This window comes from Haliotis cracherodii, unplaced genomic scaffold (genome assembly GCF_022045235.1).
Source record: "Haliotis cracherodii isolate W230 unplaced genomic scaffold, xgHalCrac1.p SCAF_21, whole genome shotgun sequence".
Taxonomy (NCBI): Eukaryota; Metazoa; Mollusca; class Gastropoda; order Lepetellida; family Haliotidae; genus Haliotis; species Haliotis cracherodii.
Genome location: NW_027266277.1, coordinates 2079512 through 2097571, shown reverse-complemented (window position 1 = coordinate 2097571; position 18060 = coordinate 2079512). Strand labels below are relative to the sequence as shown.

Genomic DNA, 18060 nt, shown 5'->3' with positions numbered 1-18060 from the left:
CTGAGGTCATGTGTGCTTAAATGGTTGCTTGGTTGGTTGTTTTGTTGTTTAACACCGCACTCAGTAATATCCCAGCTATAAGTCGGCGGTCTGTAAATAATCTAGTCTGAACCAGACAATCCAGTGATTGATATCACGAGCATCGATCCACGCAGTTGGCATCGATGACAAGCATCAACCAAGTCAGCGAGCCCGACCACCTGATCAAGTTAGTCGCCTTTTACGACAAGCATAGTTGCCTTTTACGGCAAGTATGTGTAGCAGGACTAGGAGTAATCCCCCAGATGATATCCTTACCTTGTCAGCTTTCTGACAGGATTAACCTCTTTGGTCATGTGGACAAGGCGTCCGACCTCTGATCAGAAGGTCCGTGGTTCGAATCCCATCACGGGACTCAGAAATTTTATGGCCGCTACATTGGCACCCAACGTGGGGCTGAGCAGGTTCATATTAAATTTGAGCAATAATAAGCCTCATAAGGATCGTGCTTATATGGTGCCACCCTATGAGCAAGCCTTTTATAAAGCGGCTCTTCTGCAGGCGTCAAAGAAGACTCCATAGTTTGGTTGCCATGGCAATAGCGACTAGAGTGTCAGAGCTTATCAGTCAGTCAGTCAGTGTCTGTCTGTCTGTCAGTCTGTCAGTCTGTCAGTCAGTGTCAGTTAGTCAGTCAGTCAGTCAGTGTCTGTCTGTCAGTCAGTCAGTGTCAGTCAGTGTCAGTCTGTCAGTCAGTGTCAGTCAGTCAGTGTCTGTCTGTCAGTCTGTCAGTCAGTCAGTGTCAGTCAGTCAGTCAGTGTCAGTCAGTCAGTCAGTCAAACAGTGTCTGTCTGTCTGTCTGTCTGTCAGTCAGTCAGTGTCAGTCAGTCAGTCAGTCAGTCAGTGTCTGTCTGTCTGTCTTTCAGTCTCAGTCAGTCAGTCAGTCAGTCTCAGTCAGTCAGTGTCAGTCAGTGTCAGTCAGTCAGTCAGTCAGTGTCAGTCAGTCTCAGTCAGTCAGTCAGTCAGTCAGTCAGTCAGTCAGTCAGTCAGTCAGTCAGTCTGTCTGTCTGTCTGTCAGTCAGTCAGTCAGTGTCAGCCTTTTGCCATTTGCCTTTTGTTAATGTTTTGTATGTTGTAATGCTATTTTGCTATTACTGTATTCGATGTAAAAAGCGCCCAGGACGCTCTTCAGGGGGCGCTTATTAGAATATTATTTTGAGTTGAAAGATCGTAAATTACGTGGTTTATGCTAACAGCCTGAAATGTTTACATACGACAGATATATTTTTCAAGAATTGAATTACCCATAATTAAGGGTGATAGAACACACGAGTGCGTATTATACACGAATAAATAAGTCTTGTAAACACTGATCAATCGGAAGGGTTGCTGATTGGGATTGTTCACTAGACAATATATTAGCAAATATTGTCGTTAGCGCTAATTACATCGAATACGGTAAGTTATTTTTCAGAATAATATGCATCCAACTATACATGTATGTCTGTTACAGTTGGTATAGAGTATTTCATAATGGATGTGATAATGTTGACAGGACCGTTGTAACCACGAGATCAAGCTGTGCAATAAAGAACTCAGCCCAGCACATGGATCATGTCCTCACTGATGAATGAATGCGCTACAATCTGACTACCAGAAACAAGGTTTGATGTATTACGGGATGTTTATCTAGAAAGTTTCTTTAGATTGCTGATTTTTCTGAAAGTAAACTTTGCGTTTGCAATGGCTGCGAGTCATGATTAGCGATGAGATGTCAGACAATGATTTTATTGAAGATGTTGGTGGTTTTGATATGCTTGAACTAAATCCTGAGGGCGAACGGGAATTTCGCAAACTGTTAGGCAACTCTGATGATGATGATGATGATGATGGTGATGGTTTCGAAGGCTTCACGGAATATTTTCCTCCTGATTTTTCTATATGTAACAAGGACTATGATTGTGGGCATGACCGCGAGGAATTTGTGAGTGACCAAAATCCCATGATGATGGATTTGCCTGAAGATGTGCTCATGTTGGATGACTTGGAAATGAGGAAGCTGATAAATTGGCAAAAGCTGCATTAGAATTTGATGACTGAGAACGGGATGAAACAATTTTACCTTCTCCTGCAGAGTTAGGCACCGTCAGTATGACCCATGCTAAATCAAAATGGCAGCAGAGATGGGCATCATCCTTCAAAGGACGTCGTCTCTTCGGCTTCGATCCTTTTATGACTAAATTACACATATCTAGAAATAATCGGAGAGAGGAGGTTCTCTTAACCAGACTTCGTCTTGGACATTGTGGTCTTGGAGCTTATCTAAATGTTATTGATAAAGACATTTCTCCACATTGTACATTGTGTCATCAGCTTGATAATGTAGCTCAATATTTATTGCATTGACAATAGTATGTCAATCAGCGTAAGGCAATGGTGGAGTCTCTAACAGTTCTCAATATTGACTTCTTATTGGCTGGACCTTTATGTTCTAGGAATATTGTTCGCCATGATGTTCAGAATGTCATTCTCGCTTATATTAAAGTGTGTGGCAGGTTTACTAATTTATGAAATATCTAGGTACTTAGCAAACCTTTATCATGGGCAACATGGGCAAGGTGAACATTGGCCTAGTTGCCCGAACACCTGTAAAACTTTTAATGATCAATCATCGCATGCATATACGTGTTGAGGTCAAATTGAGGCAAATTGCCATATTTAATGCATATCTCATTGTTTGTTTGTTTGTTGTTTAACGCCTGTAAATAATTGAGTCTGGACCAGACAATCCAGTGATTAACATCATGGAGGGTAGCGGCCAGGTCTATCAAGATGAATGACATCGTTGGAACAGGAATGCTTGGATGGTAGCGGTCACTAGCTTGGGCCTGCAGGTGGCAATGACCCCCGGTGGGTGGTTTCTGAAAAGATACACAAGGTTGGCTGACAATCCATTTAAGTGGGCCAAATCATCAATCAGTTGCTGGAAGTGCAATGTCCGTCTGTGTGTGAAGTGTTGCTTCTTCAACTACCACACACATCTTGGCGCTGATGTCTGTGATTAACCTCCTTCCAGTCTGGTCCCGTAGTGTAGAATAGTGTAGCATCCAAGTATTACATTTAGTTAGTATTTGGCTCAGTTTTGAATGTGATACGTACATGTTCTGTCCATCAAAATTTGCTATATTATATACCATTGTTTACATATAGATATGACCCATGTAGATCCGGGGTGGTTTAGCCATGCAGTCAACCCATGCTTGCCGTAAGAAGGCCACTATGCTTGGTGTAACCCTAGAGGAAATTTCTGTGGGATTCCCAGTGGGAAACTTGGTTTGGATCCCAGTGGGAAACTTGGGTGGGCTCCCACCAAGGATGAATGGTCTTGGTCTGAATCACATCCCACAGGGAGTCTAAACCTTGTTTGATCTCAACTTGACATGGTAACGGGATCAGGTGGTCAGGCTCGCTGACTTGGTTGATGCATGTCATTGATCCCAATTGAGTGGATCAGTGCTCATGATGTCAGTCACTGGATTGTCTGGTCCAGGCTTGATTATTTACAGACTGACGTCATATAGCTGGAATATTGCTGAATGCAGCGTTAAACAACAAACAAACAATATATATATGGATGTGTGTTGGTTGATGCATGTCATCGTATTCCAATTGCGTGGATCGATGGTCTTGATTTCAGTCACTGGATTGTCTGGGTCAGACTCAATCTTTTTACCGATCACTGTGATATAGCTTGAATATTGCTGAGTGTGCATTAAACAAACTAACAAACAATCCAAACAGTCTCCCTTTCTATCAGGGGTGGCATGTTTTTATTCATATGGCTCTACTCAACCTGATCTCAAATACAAAATCGTAGAACCAAACAAGTCATCAAAGTTATTTTTTATATAAATGTTCATGTCAGGGGAAGAATAATCAAAGGGAGATAATCCACACATTCATCACCTGTCGACCCACTTCCCACAGTCACCTGTGCCATCCTGTGTTTGAAAACATATAAATTCGCATTATCTGTGTAAGATATTGGATAGTCAACTGATATATTTCAGCCTTTTCTATTTTTTCTCTCTCTTTTTCACTCGTCTCGCTAACCAAGGTTAACGAGATTATATTTTTGGGGTGTTGCTGCTGCAAAATATGAAATTTTATTATTCAAGGTTCAAATATAACATTCATATAACTCAAAAGCAATCATGTTTCAACTATTCAACAAGACAAACTGTAAAAATCCTTTGTTATATTTTCAGGTGAAGAATATGGCCTCCGACCACAGTTATCCCTCCTAAGTTTTACCATGAACCGGAAGGAAAATAGGAGAATATAGTGCCCTGTTCAAATGGGTTGTTCTGCCTGTGCCCATTTATTTAGAGTGACTTGTGATAGCTCAAATGAAAGATTAGACATTGTAGCTTGTTGCTAATTTCTTGTTAGCCACAATCTGTGAAGGTATTGACTCCAGCTTCCCATGACTTGACTCCAAGTTGAAGGCCGCTCTGTGTGTTTTGGCTTGAAACTTCCAGTGAGCACTGTTGACAGTGGTTACTGTGAAAGGTAGCTGGTGAATGTCGACCGAAACTTTGCGTTTTCAGTGACAAGTGGCAGGTTTGTCAGCATGCAACAGGAGAACGGCCTACCACTGATATTAATTATGGAGGGCTATCATGTCACTGTAGATAGCAAAGAAGGAAATTAATTGTGGTCTGAGGCCTGATTTGGTGAGGCTAGTGCTCGTGTTTGTTTCGCTATATCTCTATTATTTTGTAAGAAATGGACTTGAAACTTGGCATATATACTAACAGTAAGTGTTGAAATCTGTGTACATTTACTTTTTTGAACGTGTGGTTTTATGCATGTTGTTGAAATGAGTGAGTGCAAGCATCATGATAAGTCATATGAGTTCCAATATAGTAGAATCATGTATCACTACACCTGTTGTGCCTCGTTTGAGCTTGCATGATATTAATATGGCCAACATTGAAACCTTTTTCAAGAAATACAGAGATGTATTTGCTTGTCATTCAGCCAAAAGTGACCAAAAGGGCAGGTGTCAATACGGCCAGTGTCAAATCTGGTCCAGGGCATGTAAGCCCAGTCAGTGGCTATGGGTTTTGAGGTACCATTGCCCCACATCCAACAAGCGGTGCGCCGTAAATGCTCACAGACTCAGCCATATAGTGCATAGAGAAGATTTTGACATAGATGATTTGGTTATCAGCCATTTGGGCCATAATTCTAAATACACCTATTTCAAACATCTGTCTGCAGAGCCACATAGTGTTAATGCAGACAGAGTAGCCTGTGTAAACAGGGGTACATGCAAAGGCCATGCACCATAATTCTAAATACACCTATGTCAAACATCTGTCTGCAGAGCCACATAGTGTTAATGCAGACAGAGTAGCCAGTGCAAACAGGGGTACATGCAAAGGCCATGCATCATAATTCTAAATACACCTATGTCTAACATCTGTCTGCAGAGCCACATAGTGTTAATGCAGACAGAGTAGCCAGTGCAAACAGGGGTACATGCAAAGGCCATGCATCATAATTCTAAATACACCTATGTCTAACATCTGTCTGCAGAGCCACATAGTGTTAATGCAGACAGAGTAGCCTGTGTAAACAGGGGTACATGCAAAGGCCATGCGCCATATCCAGATTGCCTTTTGGCTTTGAAGCTGTGAAAGGAGACAACAACAAGCAAAGTAAAGGATTAAGATTTTATTCATTAACTGATTTTCATCACAGTGACAGCTGATTGTAGCATTGCTCCCATGCTGCACAAGTTTTCTGTTCACAACACTGGGACTATTCTGGTATTCCTTGTGATAGGCAGCTTCCTTGTCCATTTGTTCAAGTGACTGCACTGCTCGACTTGATAGTTGACTCCAGAATTTTGGCACTGGTCGATTACTGATGTCCCGGGGCCATTCTTGAGCCTATGAATAGTCGACGAAGCCCTTCCAATCATATTTCTGGAAAAGTTCACATTCTTTGGCAAATAAATACTCATTGATTGGTTCACGACTTCACATTTCTGTGTGTCTGTGTGGCCGTGTGTCTGTGTGTCTGTGTGCAGTTTCATTTGTTCGACAACTTCGACACTCAGCTTCATCTTGAGAATTTCATTCATCAAGTGTTTATCATTGTCATCCATATTGAAATGAGTGATTTTGTTGCAGCCGAGGAACATGGACCGCTGCCACCAGCTGTTTGTTACACCGCCATGACACACAACAGAGCATACCTGGAGCAGCATCCCATGACTTGACCCCAAGTAGAAGGCCCTCTGTGTGTTTCGACAAATGACAAGTGGCAGGTTGGTGGGCTGTCATGTCAGTGTAGATAGCAAAGAAGGAAATTAATTGTGGTCTGAGGCCTTACTGACACATCCAAGGGAGATAATCCACTTTCATCGCACCTGCCAATCAAGCTCATACATTAACCTATGCCATCTAGTGATGGAAAAATACTTAAATGCTATTGTCTTTGTATGATATACAATAATATTTTAATTTAACCTTTTGTGTTATTTCTCATATTTACTTACCTTGGCTAACGAGTTTACCTGGCCTAACAAGTATACCTCTAGTAGGCAACAGCAGCAGCACCCATGACACCCCTGTTCTGTTGTTCCATTGAAAAATACAACACAATTCATTCTTTCAGGTGAAGCATTTCCACACCTCTATATCAGTTCTCACCTGTGCAATGCCTTCCTTTCATCATCTTCCCGAGGCAAGGGAATAAACTGACTATATCAGTCCATTTTCCACCCTTGCCGAATTTCCTGGCTCGATCATAGCACCACCAGTAGCTATTAAGTGTTATGGCCCTTCTATGTCCATCAATCTCCCTCTCATATCACTTGTATTTGTTTCAAACAATATGGCAGCGCAAAGTCAAGATGATCTGATCAATAATCAAGATCTATTTTGTAATAAAATGGGTCAAACCTCATGAAGCGCATCAGATCATTTGAGCACCATGATTTAAAACATGAAAAGATTTGGAAAATATCTGTCGACTCCCAGTTGACGGAACACATGCTTTAGAAATCCTGCATTCAAACGAAAGCTTCACGATGGAATCCATGTTGTTTACACCCGGGTGTCTAGTTTGTTACACGATTTGGATTGGACTATGCAAAGACTCCTTAGTCCAGCCAATGTAACTCCAGAATTCCAGCCTAGTTCTGCAAGGGTGGAAACTGGACTTTTATAATCAGTTAACTCCCTTGCCTCAGGAAGATGACTTTCCTCCTGCTGCCTGAACATCAGAAGACACTATTTATTCCCTGTTGTCACAATTTCTGTTATGGTTACCGTATTTTCTTGAGTATAGTGCGCACTTTTTTTCGAAAAAACACAGCTGTGTAGAAGGGGGTGCGCATTATACACGAATTATGAGTTTGGATGGTTTTTTCCCCCATGGAAAGACATTACCGTGAGCACGAAACACCGGAAAAACCATGTCAACAAATCCATACTGAAGTACGCAAAATAATTATGTAATTACACTGTCTGTCTATAAAAAGTGTTCTTTGTATTTCTGGACTTATGTTTGTAACTAACTTCATTAATTTTATTCAAAATTTCTTATAATATTGTTTTTTATTAATTTCGGCGAAATCGTGTGTGAAGCGATCGGAAGATCGCACAACTCACCGTTATTAACAGCAACCACGGTCAGAATACCACTATTGACGCCTTGAAACGAACTTTAGTTGACAGAGAATGGATACGTATATCATAAATGACATACTTTGACTCATTAAAAGTCATATTTGTTTTTGTTTGACGATTCTATGTCAACATGAAATTCTCGCGCTCACGTGATCCCGTGCTCGTGAGCCTTGACGGTGACTGGTCAGACATGTTCCATGTAAAAAAAATACCCGGGAATAGCGATCAGCTGTTTTGCTTATTATCATTTTAAATATGTTTAGTAAAGGCTGCATATAATTAAGAAAATAATGGAATATATTATTCCTGATAAATAAAATAGTTTCAGATACAATTGTTGCCGATCCTTGCATTAAAAATCCTATAAAGTTATATCATTGGGTGTGTCTTGACCGAATCACCGGTCGATTACAAGAAAACGTGTGTACAGCTGATTGCTGTTTCCGGCTTAGTTTACGAGAAAATACACAAGGTAATCTTAATCCCTAGATATAAAACAATGCCTAGCAGAACAATCAATACTATTTAAACGGTAAATAAACATGTCTGGTGATTTTTAATCTCAAATTTCGAATTTGTACTGACGAAGTTTCTCAGCACCCGTTTGTTTGCCGGACTTCGCTGAAAGGGTACGGTGTAAAAAAAATTTCTGCGCATAATATTCAAATTTCTTTTTTTTCCCAAATATTGAACCCGCTAGAGGGGGGTGCGCATTATACATGGGTGCGTACTATACTCAAGAAAATACGGTAATCTATTTATAGCTCCCTATTCCGTTATGTTGTCTGTTTTTTACTGATTGTACACCTGCGAATACCTTTAATTAAAGAATGGTAAAATAGTGAAACATTTATTCATTACTTTTCAAATACTACACAATCTTGGCTTTGCAGTGATAGGTAGCTTGTTGGTATTGCCACAAACATAAATATATCAGAAACAGGAATACTTTTCTTTAACAAGTCTCTTGATGTGCAGGGTTCAATGCCTGTGGGAACTTGATGTACCAAGGGAAATAACTCTGGTTGGCTTGTGTTGAGAGAGTTAAGGTCGTTTGTGCTGTTTCTGGTTAAAGGTTCTATAACACTAAATCAGAATCAGTTGTGCCTGAGCCTTTCATGGCCTGAGCCTTTTGTGGCCAGAGCTTTTCGTTGCCTGAGTCTTGTGAATAATAAAACTTTTTACAATGATGGAGTAAATTCCAGCTTTTTCTTTGCATGGCAGTCGTTACCTACTGGGATTTCTTGTATGTCTGAGCTTTAAGTACTTTGTTATTGCTTTTGCTAATCTCATCATCTATTTTAACTTTTGCAGTGACAGCACACCCAAGCCCTAGTTGAAGTTTCCATATTGACTTTGCCGGACTCTTGGACTCTTGCAGTTGACACAATGAACAGCACTGTGAGCTCTACCATGGAAGTTACGAGCAAAGGTTGTGTCACGAGGTTGTTTCACAGGGTTGTATCAAAGGGTTGTGTCACGTGGTTGTGTCACGAGGTTGTATCACAGGGTTGTATCAAAAGGTTGTATCGCGAGGTTGTATCAAAGGGTTGTGTCACGAGGTTGTACCACGCGTTGTATCACAGGGTTGTATCACGAGGTTGTATCCCGAGGCTGTATCCCGAGGTTGTATCATGAGGTTGTATCCCGAGGTTGTATCTCAAGGTTGTATCATGAGGTTGTATCACGAGGTTGTATCATGAGGCTGTATCTCAAGGTTGTATCCCGAAGTTGTATCATGAGGTTGTATCACGAGGTTGTATCTCAAGGTTGTATCATGAGGTTGTATCTCAAGGTTGTATCATGAGGTTGTATCCCGAGGTTGTACCATGAGGTTGTATCATGAGGTTGTATCTCAAGGTTGTATCATGAGGTTGTATCCCGAGGTTGTACCATGAGGTTGTATCATGAGGTTGTATCTCAAGGTTGTATCATGAGGTTGTATCTCAAGGTTGTATCCCGAGGTTGTATTCCGGGGTTGTATCACGAGGTTGTATCTCAAGGTTGTATCACGAGGTTGTATCTCAAGGTTGTATCACGAGGTTGTATCTCAAGGTTGTATCATGAGGTTGTATCTTAAGGTTGTATCACGAGGTTGTATCTCAAGGTTGTATCACGAGGTTGTATCTCAAGGTTGTATCACGAGGTTGTATCTCAAGGTTGTATCACGAGGTTGTATCTCAAGGTTGTATCATGAGGTTGTATCTCAAGGTTGTATCACGAGGTTGTATCACGAGGTAATGACCTCATTGCCTTGTTTGTTGCTTCACACTGTTGACTGTGGAGGTTGATTTGGATCTTTTCGATCATTTTAGGGCCGAGACAAAAGTCTAAATCTAAATATTTACTGTGCAATATCAAATTTTGCTTCTCCCCCCTGCAAACAAATGACTGCTTGCTGCATTTTGTGTGATCCCCATGTAACATTTTGCACTAGCATCACCTGTCTTGGAGAGAGATTTCTTCCACCTTGGCAGGTCACCTGCATGACCTGAGTTAGCAGCTGAAAACTCACCTGCACATCTGGATGCAGTCGAAAGAAAATCCATTTGCCAAATTTTGTTTATCTTGTTTGGTTCTAGCCAGCATAATATCCACAACAAGTTTAGAATTTTTAGTAAACTTTCTGTTGCTGGACCGTTTGATTCCATGTATCAAGAAGAGTTTGTGGGCAAACATCCATTTCACCTGCTTCATAAATTTCAGTGTGGCTGCACTGTCAGCAACTGTTGTCAACAATTCTTCCTCAGTTTGGTCTTTCCTTAATTCCCTGAAACACTGCAGTTAACTGTTTTAATTTCCAATTCATTCTGACATGTGCACATTGGATGTGCAGTCTGGGTTGTTTACACAAGAAATGACTAAACTGTGCTTTGAACAAAGTTTTGGTTTTGTGTTTAAAGTCAAAGTTTGGTGGCCACTAGCCTTGATCTCAGTGGCCATAGGTTACTTGAGTGGCTGGCTGAAAAGGGGTTTTCCCAACACCTGAACACAGCGGATTGTTGTACACTGCATCAGGTGAAAAGCTTACCTTATTTAAATTTGCTCCCCTGTATTTAGTTATTTCCATATTTCCACCCTCCTGGCACATGGTTGATGCATGTCATCAATCCTAATTGTGTGGATCAATGCTCATGATATTAATCACTGGATGGTCTGGTCCAGACTAGGTTATTTACAGACTGTGGCCATCATATAGCTGGAATAATGCTGCGTGTGGCGTTAAACAACAAACCAACCAACCAACCAACCAAATCATGTCCTTTGTGTTCTGAGATTTTATGTCATCACAAACTCTGTTGGCAGCTTTCTGCATGCCTGATGGTGGAGATATATCGGCGCTCATGCACAGGACACGGAAACTCTCACTTCAATAGGACATTTTGAGAGGCCTATCTGTAGTCCAGTATTGGTAGTGGAAGATGGACGTCCCCTTCTCACCCGCTACCTCCTTGTACAGCGTAGGTACTTCAACAGGTAGATACAGTCAGTACATTTAACTCTCTCTGTCCAGTTAAGGCCCCACTGCTGTTAGTTATCTATGTCCATGACAAGGTACCACCTGCTACCTCCTTGTACAGTGTAGGTACTTCAACAGGTAGATACAGTCAGTACATTTAACTCCTCTGTCCAGTTAAGGCCCCACTGCTGTTAGTTATCTATGTCCATGACAAGGTACCAACTGCTACCTCCTTATACAGTGTAGGTACTTCAACAGGTAGATACAGTCAGTACATTTAACTCTCTCTGTCCAGTTAAGGCCCCACTACTGTTATTTATCTATGTCCATGACAAGGTTACCGTTTCACATTGGCAGTGTTGGCATGGAATGCCCCCTTGTCCATCTCCCCAACATGCAACAAGTGATAAACATCACGAGCAGCCCTGCAGATTAAAAAAATCCATTGACTTCTTTAGAAACTTCTAAATGAACCTTTTAAGCATGTGATAGTGTTTGACATTTCTGAATTATCTCCCCTGGTGGATCAAATGCTTTTTCTATTTCTATCCCTCTTAAGCCCTTAATTAGCCTGTAAAAACATTGGGGTTTTTTATATGGTATTGCAAAAACACTGATATGTATGTGAATTTGATCCCTTGCTGTACCTAACAACTGAAAACAAAAATTGAAAGTTTATGAAATGGCCTCATTAAAAGACAAATACTTGAATTTGGGAAGTTTAGTCACCAAAATCATTTAACATTGAGCACTTTTATTCCCTGCAAGTATTTCAGAGTCTTGGTCAAGGCAATAAATAGATCAAAGTGTTATTACCTTTCAGTTTTTGGTTTCAGGGAACTCTTATCCTCCTTGAGGGTGTTTTCCTTCCTTGGCCTTAACAGACGGTACAGCTCACTTGTAAGTGTTTGTACTTGCTGGACACCAGCCACCCTAGGCCTGCACTGCACACTTTCTTGTGGAGCTCACTTGTCAGTGTTTGTACTTGCTGGACACCAGCCACCCTAGGCCTGCACTGCATACTTTCTTGTGGAGCTCACTTGTAAGTGTTTGTACTTGCTGGACACCAGCCACCCTAGGCCTGCACTGCATACTTTCTTGTGGAGCTCACTTGTCTACTTGACAGTTTTTGGCACTTTAAAGATCCTTTGCTATTTATTGGGGAATATTTTGCCCAAATTCCAAACTTTATGTGCCGCTTTAAAAGATGTTTTCAAATTCTTTCGATGTCTCCCAATGTTTCCAGAGTAGGTCCAAGATGCTGACACTAGGAATTTTTCTTAGGAATGAAAGCATCAACATTGATTCTTGCCCTCCCGTACTTAAAATACCAAATATGGACCTGTCATTTATATATTGGACTATGTAAACAATGCAGGGGTATCATTTCCAGCAAGCTCACTGAATCCAGCCTCTTTTATGACTTAATGTCACAGGTGTCAGAACCAAATTCCATGTTATGTATCAGACTCTGCTATCCTCAGTTGCTATCAGCTCAGGTCTGCAACCAACCCACCATTAATAAACTTAAAATATGAACGCCTAATTTGTTTTGAATTTCCCAGCATTAGCTATCATATGGAGTTGTAAATGTACTTTTGGGCTGATATGTTTCAAGCAGCGTCTGGCAAACATGGAATTGACCTTGGAGCCCCTCCTGTGAAACAAGAATTAACAATGAAGGCCTGTGTATGTTCATAGAAAGTTCTTTATGAATACAGAATTAGATTTTGTAATAAGTTAATCTTAATAATTTAACTCTCACAGCTCTTTTGACGCATCAGATCGGTGGAACTATCAGACAGTAAAAAGTTTTCTAACATCTGTGATTGGATGATATTGTGTAAGATTTTTATGTACATCAATCCAGTTATTAAAAGTGCATGTTTTTCAAAATTTGGTGCTGACTATTTTAACAAGATGACTTGCGCTGAATGTGAGCACAGATATTAAGTATTAAGGATTAAATAGGTGATATTTGGTGCGGAACTGAGGTTCTTGTGCTCAGCTTCCTGTACTTGGAAAAGGAGCTGGCAAACCTGACACAATTTGTGTTTTTATTGCAGCTTTTAGGCCAGACTGTGCATACATGTGCATGTAATGGTTGTTGAATGCCTGGTTATTTTTTAGAAAGATATAAAGCTACTATAGAAGTCTATTGTAAAACATTTGGTTGTGTGTAACCATGGACACTTAATATGAACCGAAAGTCATTCCCCTGAGATGGGTCTAGAGGTCGAATTGACTGGGTGTAGTGACCAGATACACCATAGCATGGCTACATTACCATTAAAGGATGTCTTATGGCTGTTTTGTGCTTTTGTCTGCTTAAAGTTAGTCTCTGGAAATGGTCAAATGTTCAAACAGACTGTGGTCTTAGACCAGACATTGGCAGATCCAGAGGGGGGTTCCCTCCCTTTTAATAATGCTGGATCCGCCGTTACCAGATATGTCAAAATTATCATGTGTAGATTGAGATTGTGGAGTGTCTTAAGGGTGGTTTGTATTTTTTCTGTTTAAAATCAATATCTTGAGAAGAGCCTAGTGGTCAAATCGAGTGTTAAGTGACCAGATACATCACAGCATGGGTGGATTTAGATTACAGGGTGTCTTAAGGGTGGTTTGTATTTTTTCTGTTTAAAATCAATATCTTGAGAAGAGCCTAGTGGTCAAATCGAGTGTTAAGTGACCAGATACATCACAGCATGGGTGGATTTAGATTATAGGGTGTCTTAAGAGTGGTTTGTATTTTTTCTGGTTAAAGTCATTCTCTGGAGATGGGTCTAGTGGTCACATAGACTGCAAAGTGACCAGTTACATCATAGCATGGGTAGATGTATATTTCAGGGTATCTTCTGGAGTGTTTACATAGCTTCAGGTTAAACATATTTTTCTCGAAATGGTCAAATGGTCAAAGTAGACTTTTTACTAACTCCATACATCATAGCATAGGCAGATTTAGGCAACAGAGTGTCTTAAGGGTGTGTTCTTTGCTTTTTCTGGTTAAACACTCTTCATATGGGTCAAGTGGTCAAATAGACTGTGTACTGACCAGATACATCAGGTCATGGGTAGGTTTCGATTACAGGGTGTTTGATGTTTAATGACAGTGTTGTAAGAGTGGTTTACGTGTGTGCCTTCGTGTGTCTGTACATACATACATACATACATACATACATACATACATACATACAATATGGAAACACTACTTTAATCTTTGTGTATGAAATGTTGCAACAGTTTCCATGGATACTTGTTGCCATGACAATGATTTCCTTTGAATGTTGTCCTTTCACCTGAACTATATTTGGTTGCTGAAAATGTTACTGTATTCAGTCTGTGCCTGACACTAGTATCATGTTTGTTAGTTAGTATCATATTTGTAACAGGCGGTTTGGGTTGTATACTCCCCAGGGAGCTGAGAATGATTCTGAGTGATCCAGTGACTGGGGTAATAATGGTGCTTTGAGCATGCCCCTGAGTGGTCTGGAAATATGTGCTGTATAAATAGCCTATTATTATTATAATTATTATTTTATTATGCCCCGCCCCAACAAAGTGCGTGTGTGCGTCCCAAAATCGTTAAATATTTCTCTCTGAAACTTTGCATGTCTATCAGACTCATGCTGAACTGGTGCCTTTTGCTATATATGAATTTTATTAATTTTTGTTTTTTATTTTTCCATGGAAACAAGTTGGACTTATGTTTGACAGGTTAGAGTTAGTTTCCAGAGCATAAATCAGGACCCATTCAATACTTTCTTACCAAACTTTGCATGTCTACCAGGCACATACTGAACTGGTGCCTTTGGATATTTAGCGCTTTCCAAACTTTATATTTGTTACCTTTCCATGGCAACAAGTTGGACTTAGAAAACAATTAGGTAGGGTTCCATTCCGGATGAAATTTTCCACATCTATCAGACACATGCTGAATTGTTGCCTTTTGCTATTTATGAATTTTAGAAATTTGTTTAAGTAATAACACAACTCATTACAAATACAGTTACATATTCTATCATAAACTGCAGAAGGCAAAACAACACTACCAGTAATAACTTTTTTAGTGCTGCAATTAGGCCATTTACACAAAGGTCCAGTGAACATAGTTCACAGGAGCTAATGCATTGCATATGTCATATTGACGGGGAATATGATAATTTCATGCTTGTTATTATTATTGTACATTTTAGTGTAATTGTATGGATTTTTATTAGATCAAACACTTGAGTCTAGTAGCACTAACTTGGCTCAAGTATTATGTTTTTAACATTTTAGTGTTATCGTGTGGACTTTTATTAGCTGAACCTTCTAGACTGAACAGCACTTTGCTAGACTCGCGCTTGGGGCCAGCGGCTAAAGTCGCAGACTGCATTTAACTTTCATCTTTCTCTTAATCTACCTGCATGGTAACCAATGGCTCCAGGGCACTCTCTTTGTTACAAAGTTTTCGAATTTTAAATTATTTACTTGTGTAATCTGTTTGGGTAATTCTGTTGGAATCGATGGTCTAACACATGTCATGGGGAAAGTGGCATTCCGTGGTCACAACAAAGTCCTTGGTTTGATTCCTCGTGTTAGGTTGCCTTGTTATTCCCCGGCATATAATGGGGGGGGGGGGGGTAATATAGTCGACGCCTCGTCTGTCTGTCCGTCCGTCTGTTATCATTTCTTTTCCGGAGCACAACTCAAAAACCATTCAATATTTTAGTACAAAACTTGGCAGATATATCAAACAGATCCTGAAGTGGTGCCTTTTAATGTTTACAGATTTCTGCCATTTTTTTTTTCTCGATTTCCATGGAAACTGTTTGGACTTTGTCTCTTAAGGCATGATGGAATTTGTTTCCGGAGGACAACTCAAAAACTGTCCAATATTTTTCAACAAAACGTGTCATACAGACTGATAAGTTCGGCCTGTTCCTGTTTGCAGATATTTGACATTTTTATTTTTCTTGATTTCCATGGAAACTGTTTGGACTTAGTCTCTTAAGGTATGATGGAATTTGTTTCCGGAGCACAACTCAAAGACTGTCCAATATTTTTCAACAAAACGTTCCAGATATGTCATACAGACTGTTAAGTGCTGTCTGTTCCTGTTTGCAGGTATTTGACATTTTTATTTTTCTTGATTTCTATGGAAACAATTTATACTTAGTCTCAAATGTGTGGGGGTCAGTGTCGTTTCCACAGCACAACTTGAAAACTGTGAAAGACTTTTCATCCAAACCTATTCACCGTATGTGTTAAACATTGGCTGAAGTGGTGCCTTTTTCAAAATTTGATTTTTCCCTGTTTCCCATTGAAACAAGTTAAACTTAGCTGAAAAGGAGGTTGGTATATTAATCAAGGGCTGAAGTGGTGCGTTTTGCCAATTAATAGGAAATTAAAAAATTATTCCAGTTTCCATGGCAACAAGTTTAACTTTGACTTTGTTCATACTGGTGTGTTCGTCTGGACCATATCTCTAAAACTAATAGGTAGTCTGTCTTGAAACTGTGCACACACAGAGACCAGGTTGCCAAATAGTGCCGTTTGCTACTTAGGGGTGTTTACAATTTATATTTTTTCCCGTTTCCATGGCAACAACTTTGACTCTGTTCATAGTGGTGTGTACCTGATATAGAAATTCAAAGTTCCAATTCCAAATTCCATGGTATTGTTTTGGTAGCTCAAAAACTTACTCTTGTATATGGACAGACAGATTAGATATAAATTCTCTCATCAAGTTGGTCTTAAAGATGATTAGTTCATTGCTGGAATATTGCTAGGACATTGCTGGGACACTGCTGGGACATCGCTGTCACATTTCTGGGACATTGCTGGAACATCGCTGTCACATTTCTGGGACATTGCTTGGACATTGCTGGAACACTGCTGGGACATTGCTGGAACACTGCTGGGACATTGCTTGAACACTGCTGGGACATTGCTGGGACATTTCTGGGACATTTCTGGGACACTGCTGGAACACTGCTGGGACATTGCTGGAACACTACTGGGACATTGCTGGAACATTGCTGGGGCATTTCTGGGACTCTGCTGGGACATTGCTGGAACACTACTGGGACATTGCTGGAACACTGCTGGGACATTGCTGGAACACTGCTGGGACACTGCTGGGACATTTCTGGGACACTGCTGGGACATTGCTGGAACACTGCTGGGACATTGCTGGGACATTGCTGGGACACTGCTGGGACATTGCTGGAACACTGCTGGGACATTGCTGGGACATTTCTGGGACACTGCTGGGACACCCGCTGGGACACTGCTGGGACATCGCTAGGACATTTCTGGGACACTGCTGGGACATTGCTGGGACATCGCTGGGACACTGCTGGGACATTGCTGGGACAAGTGACTTGTTTCTCACAAGATGTGAACATTTGGTACTTAGCTGAACTTGGAGGGGATAAGTGCTTTTATATGGTAAATGGTCATTAAACATTGTTAAAATGTTCTGTTGGATGGAGACAAATTAATGTCAGTCATAGTTGAATAATCAAATACAGTGTCACTGACATACATGGTGACACCACTGTTCAACTGATGTAGTCATGGTGATTGTACAAATACATTGTCACTGATAGACATGGTGACACCACTGTTCAACTGATGTAGTCATAGTGATTGTACAAATACATTGTCACTGACAGACATGGTGACAGCACTGTTCAACTGATGTAGTCATGGTGATTGTACAAATACATTGTCACTGACAGACATGGTGACACCACTGTTCAACTGATGTAGTCATGGTGATTGTACATATACAGTGTCACTGACATAAATGGTGACACCACTGTTCAACTGATGTAGTCATGGTGATTGTACAAATACAGTGTCACTGACATAAATGGTGACACCACTGTTCAACTGATGTAGTCATGGTGATTGTACAAATACAGTGTCACT

General features: G+C 40.5%; 1 protein-coding gene and 1 long non-coding RNA gene across 2 annotated transcripts; one reads left to right on the top strand and one right to left on the bottom strand.

Moving 5' to 3' along the window:
- Positions 1-1549: 1549 nt before the first annotated feature.
- Positions 1550-11152, top strand: LOC139470972 (uncharacterized). Its single transcript, XR_011653809.1, has 4 exons — positions 1550-1640; positions 6180-6316; positions 8997-9114; positions 10989-11152. It is a non-coding gene; the product is annotated as an uncharacterized lncRNA (long non-coding RNA).
- A 5740-nt stretch (positions 11153-16892) lies between these two features.
- Positions 16893-17531, bottom strand: LOC139471029 (prion-like-(Q/N-rich) domain-bearing protein 25). The gene has a single exon (XM_071253331.1). It carries the CDS (start codon positions 17529-17531, stop codon positions 16893-16895), a length of 639 nt encoding a protein of 212 aa, XP_071109432.1.
- Between the last annotated feature and the right edge of the window lie 529 nt (positions 17532-18060).

Coding starts and splice junctions, on each gene's coding strand:
- LOC139471029 (XM_071253331.1), bottom strand. CDS start 17,531: ATGTTCACATCTTGTGAGAAACAAGTCACTTGTCCCAGCAATGTCCCA.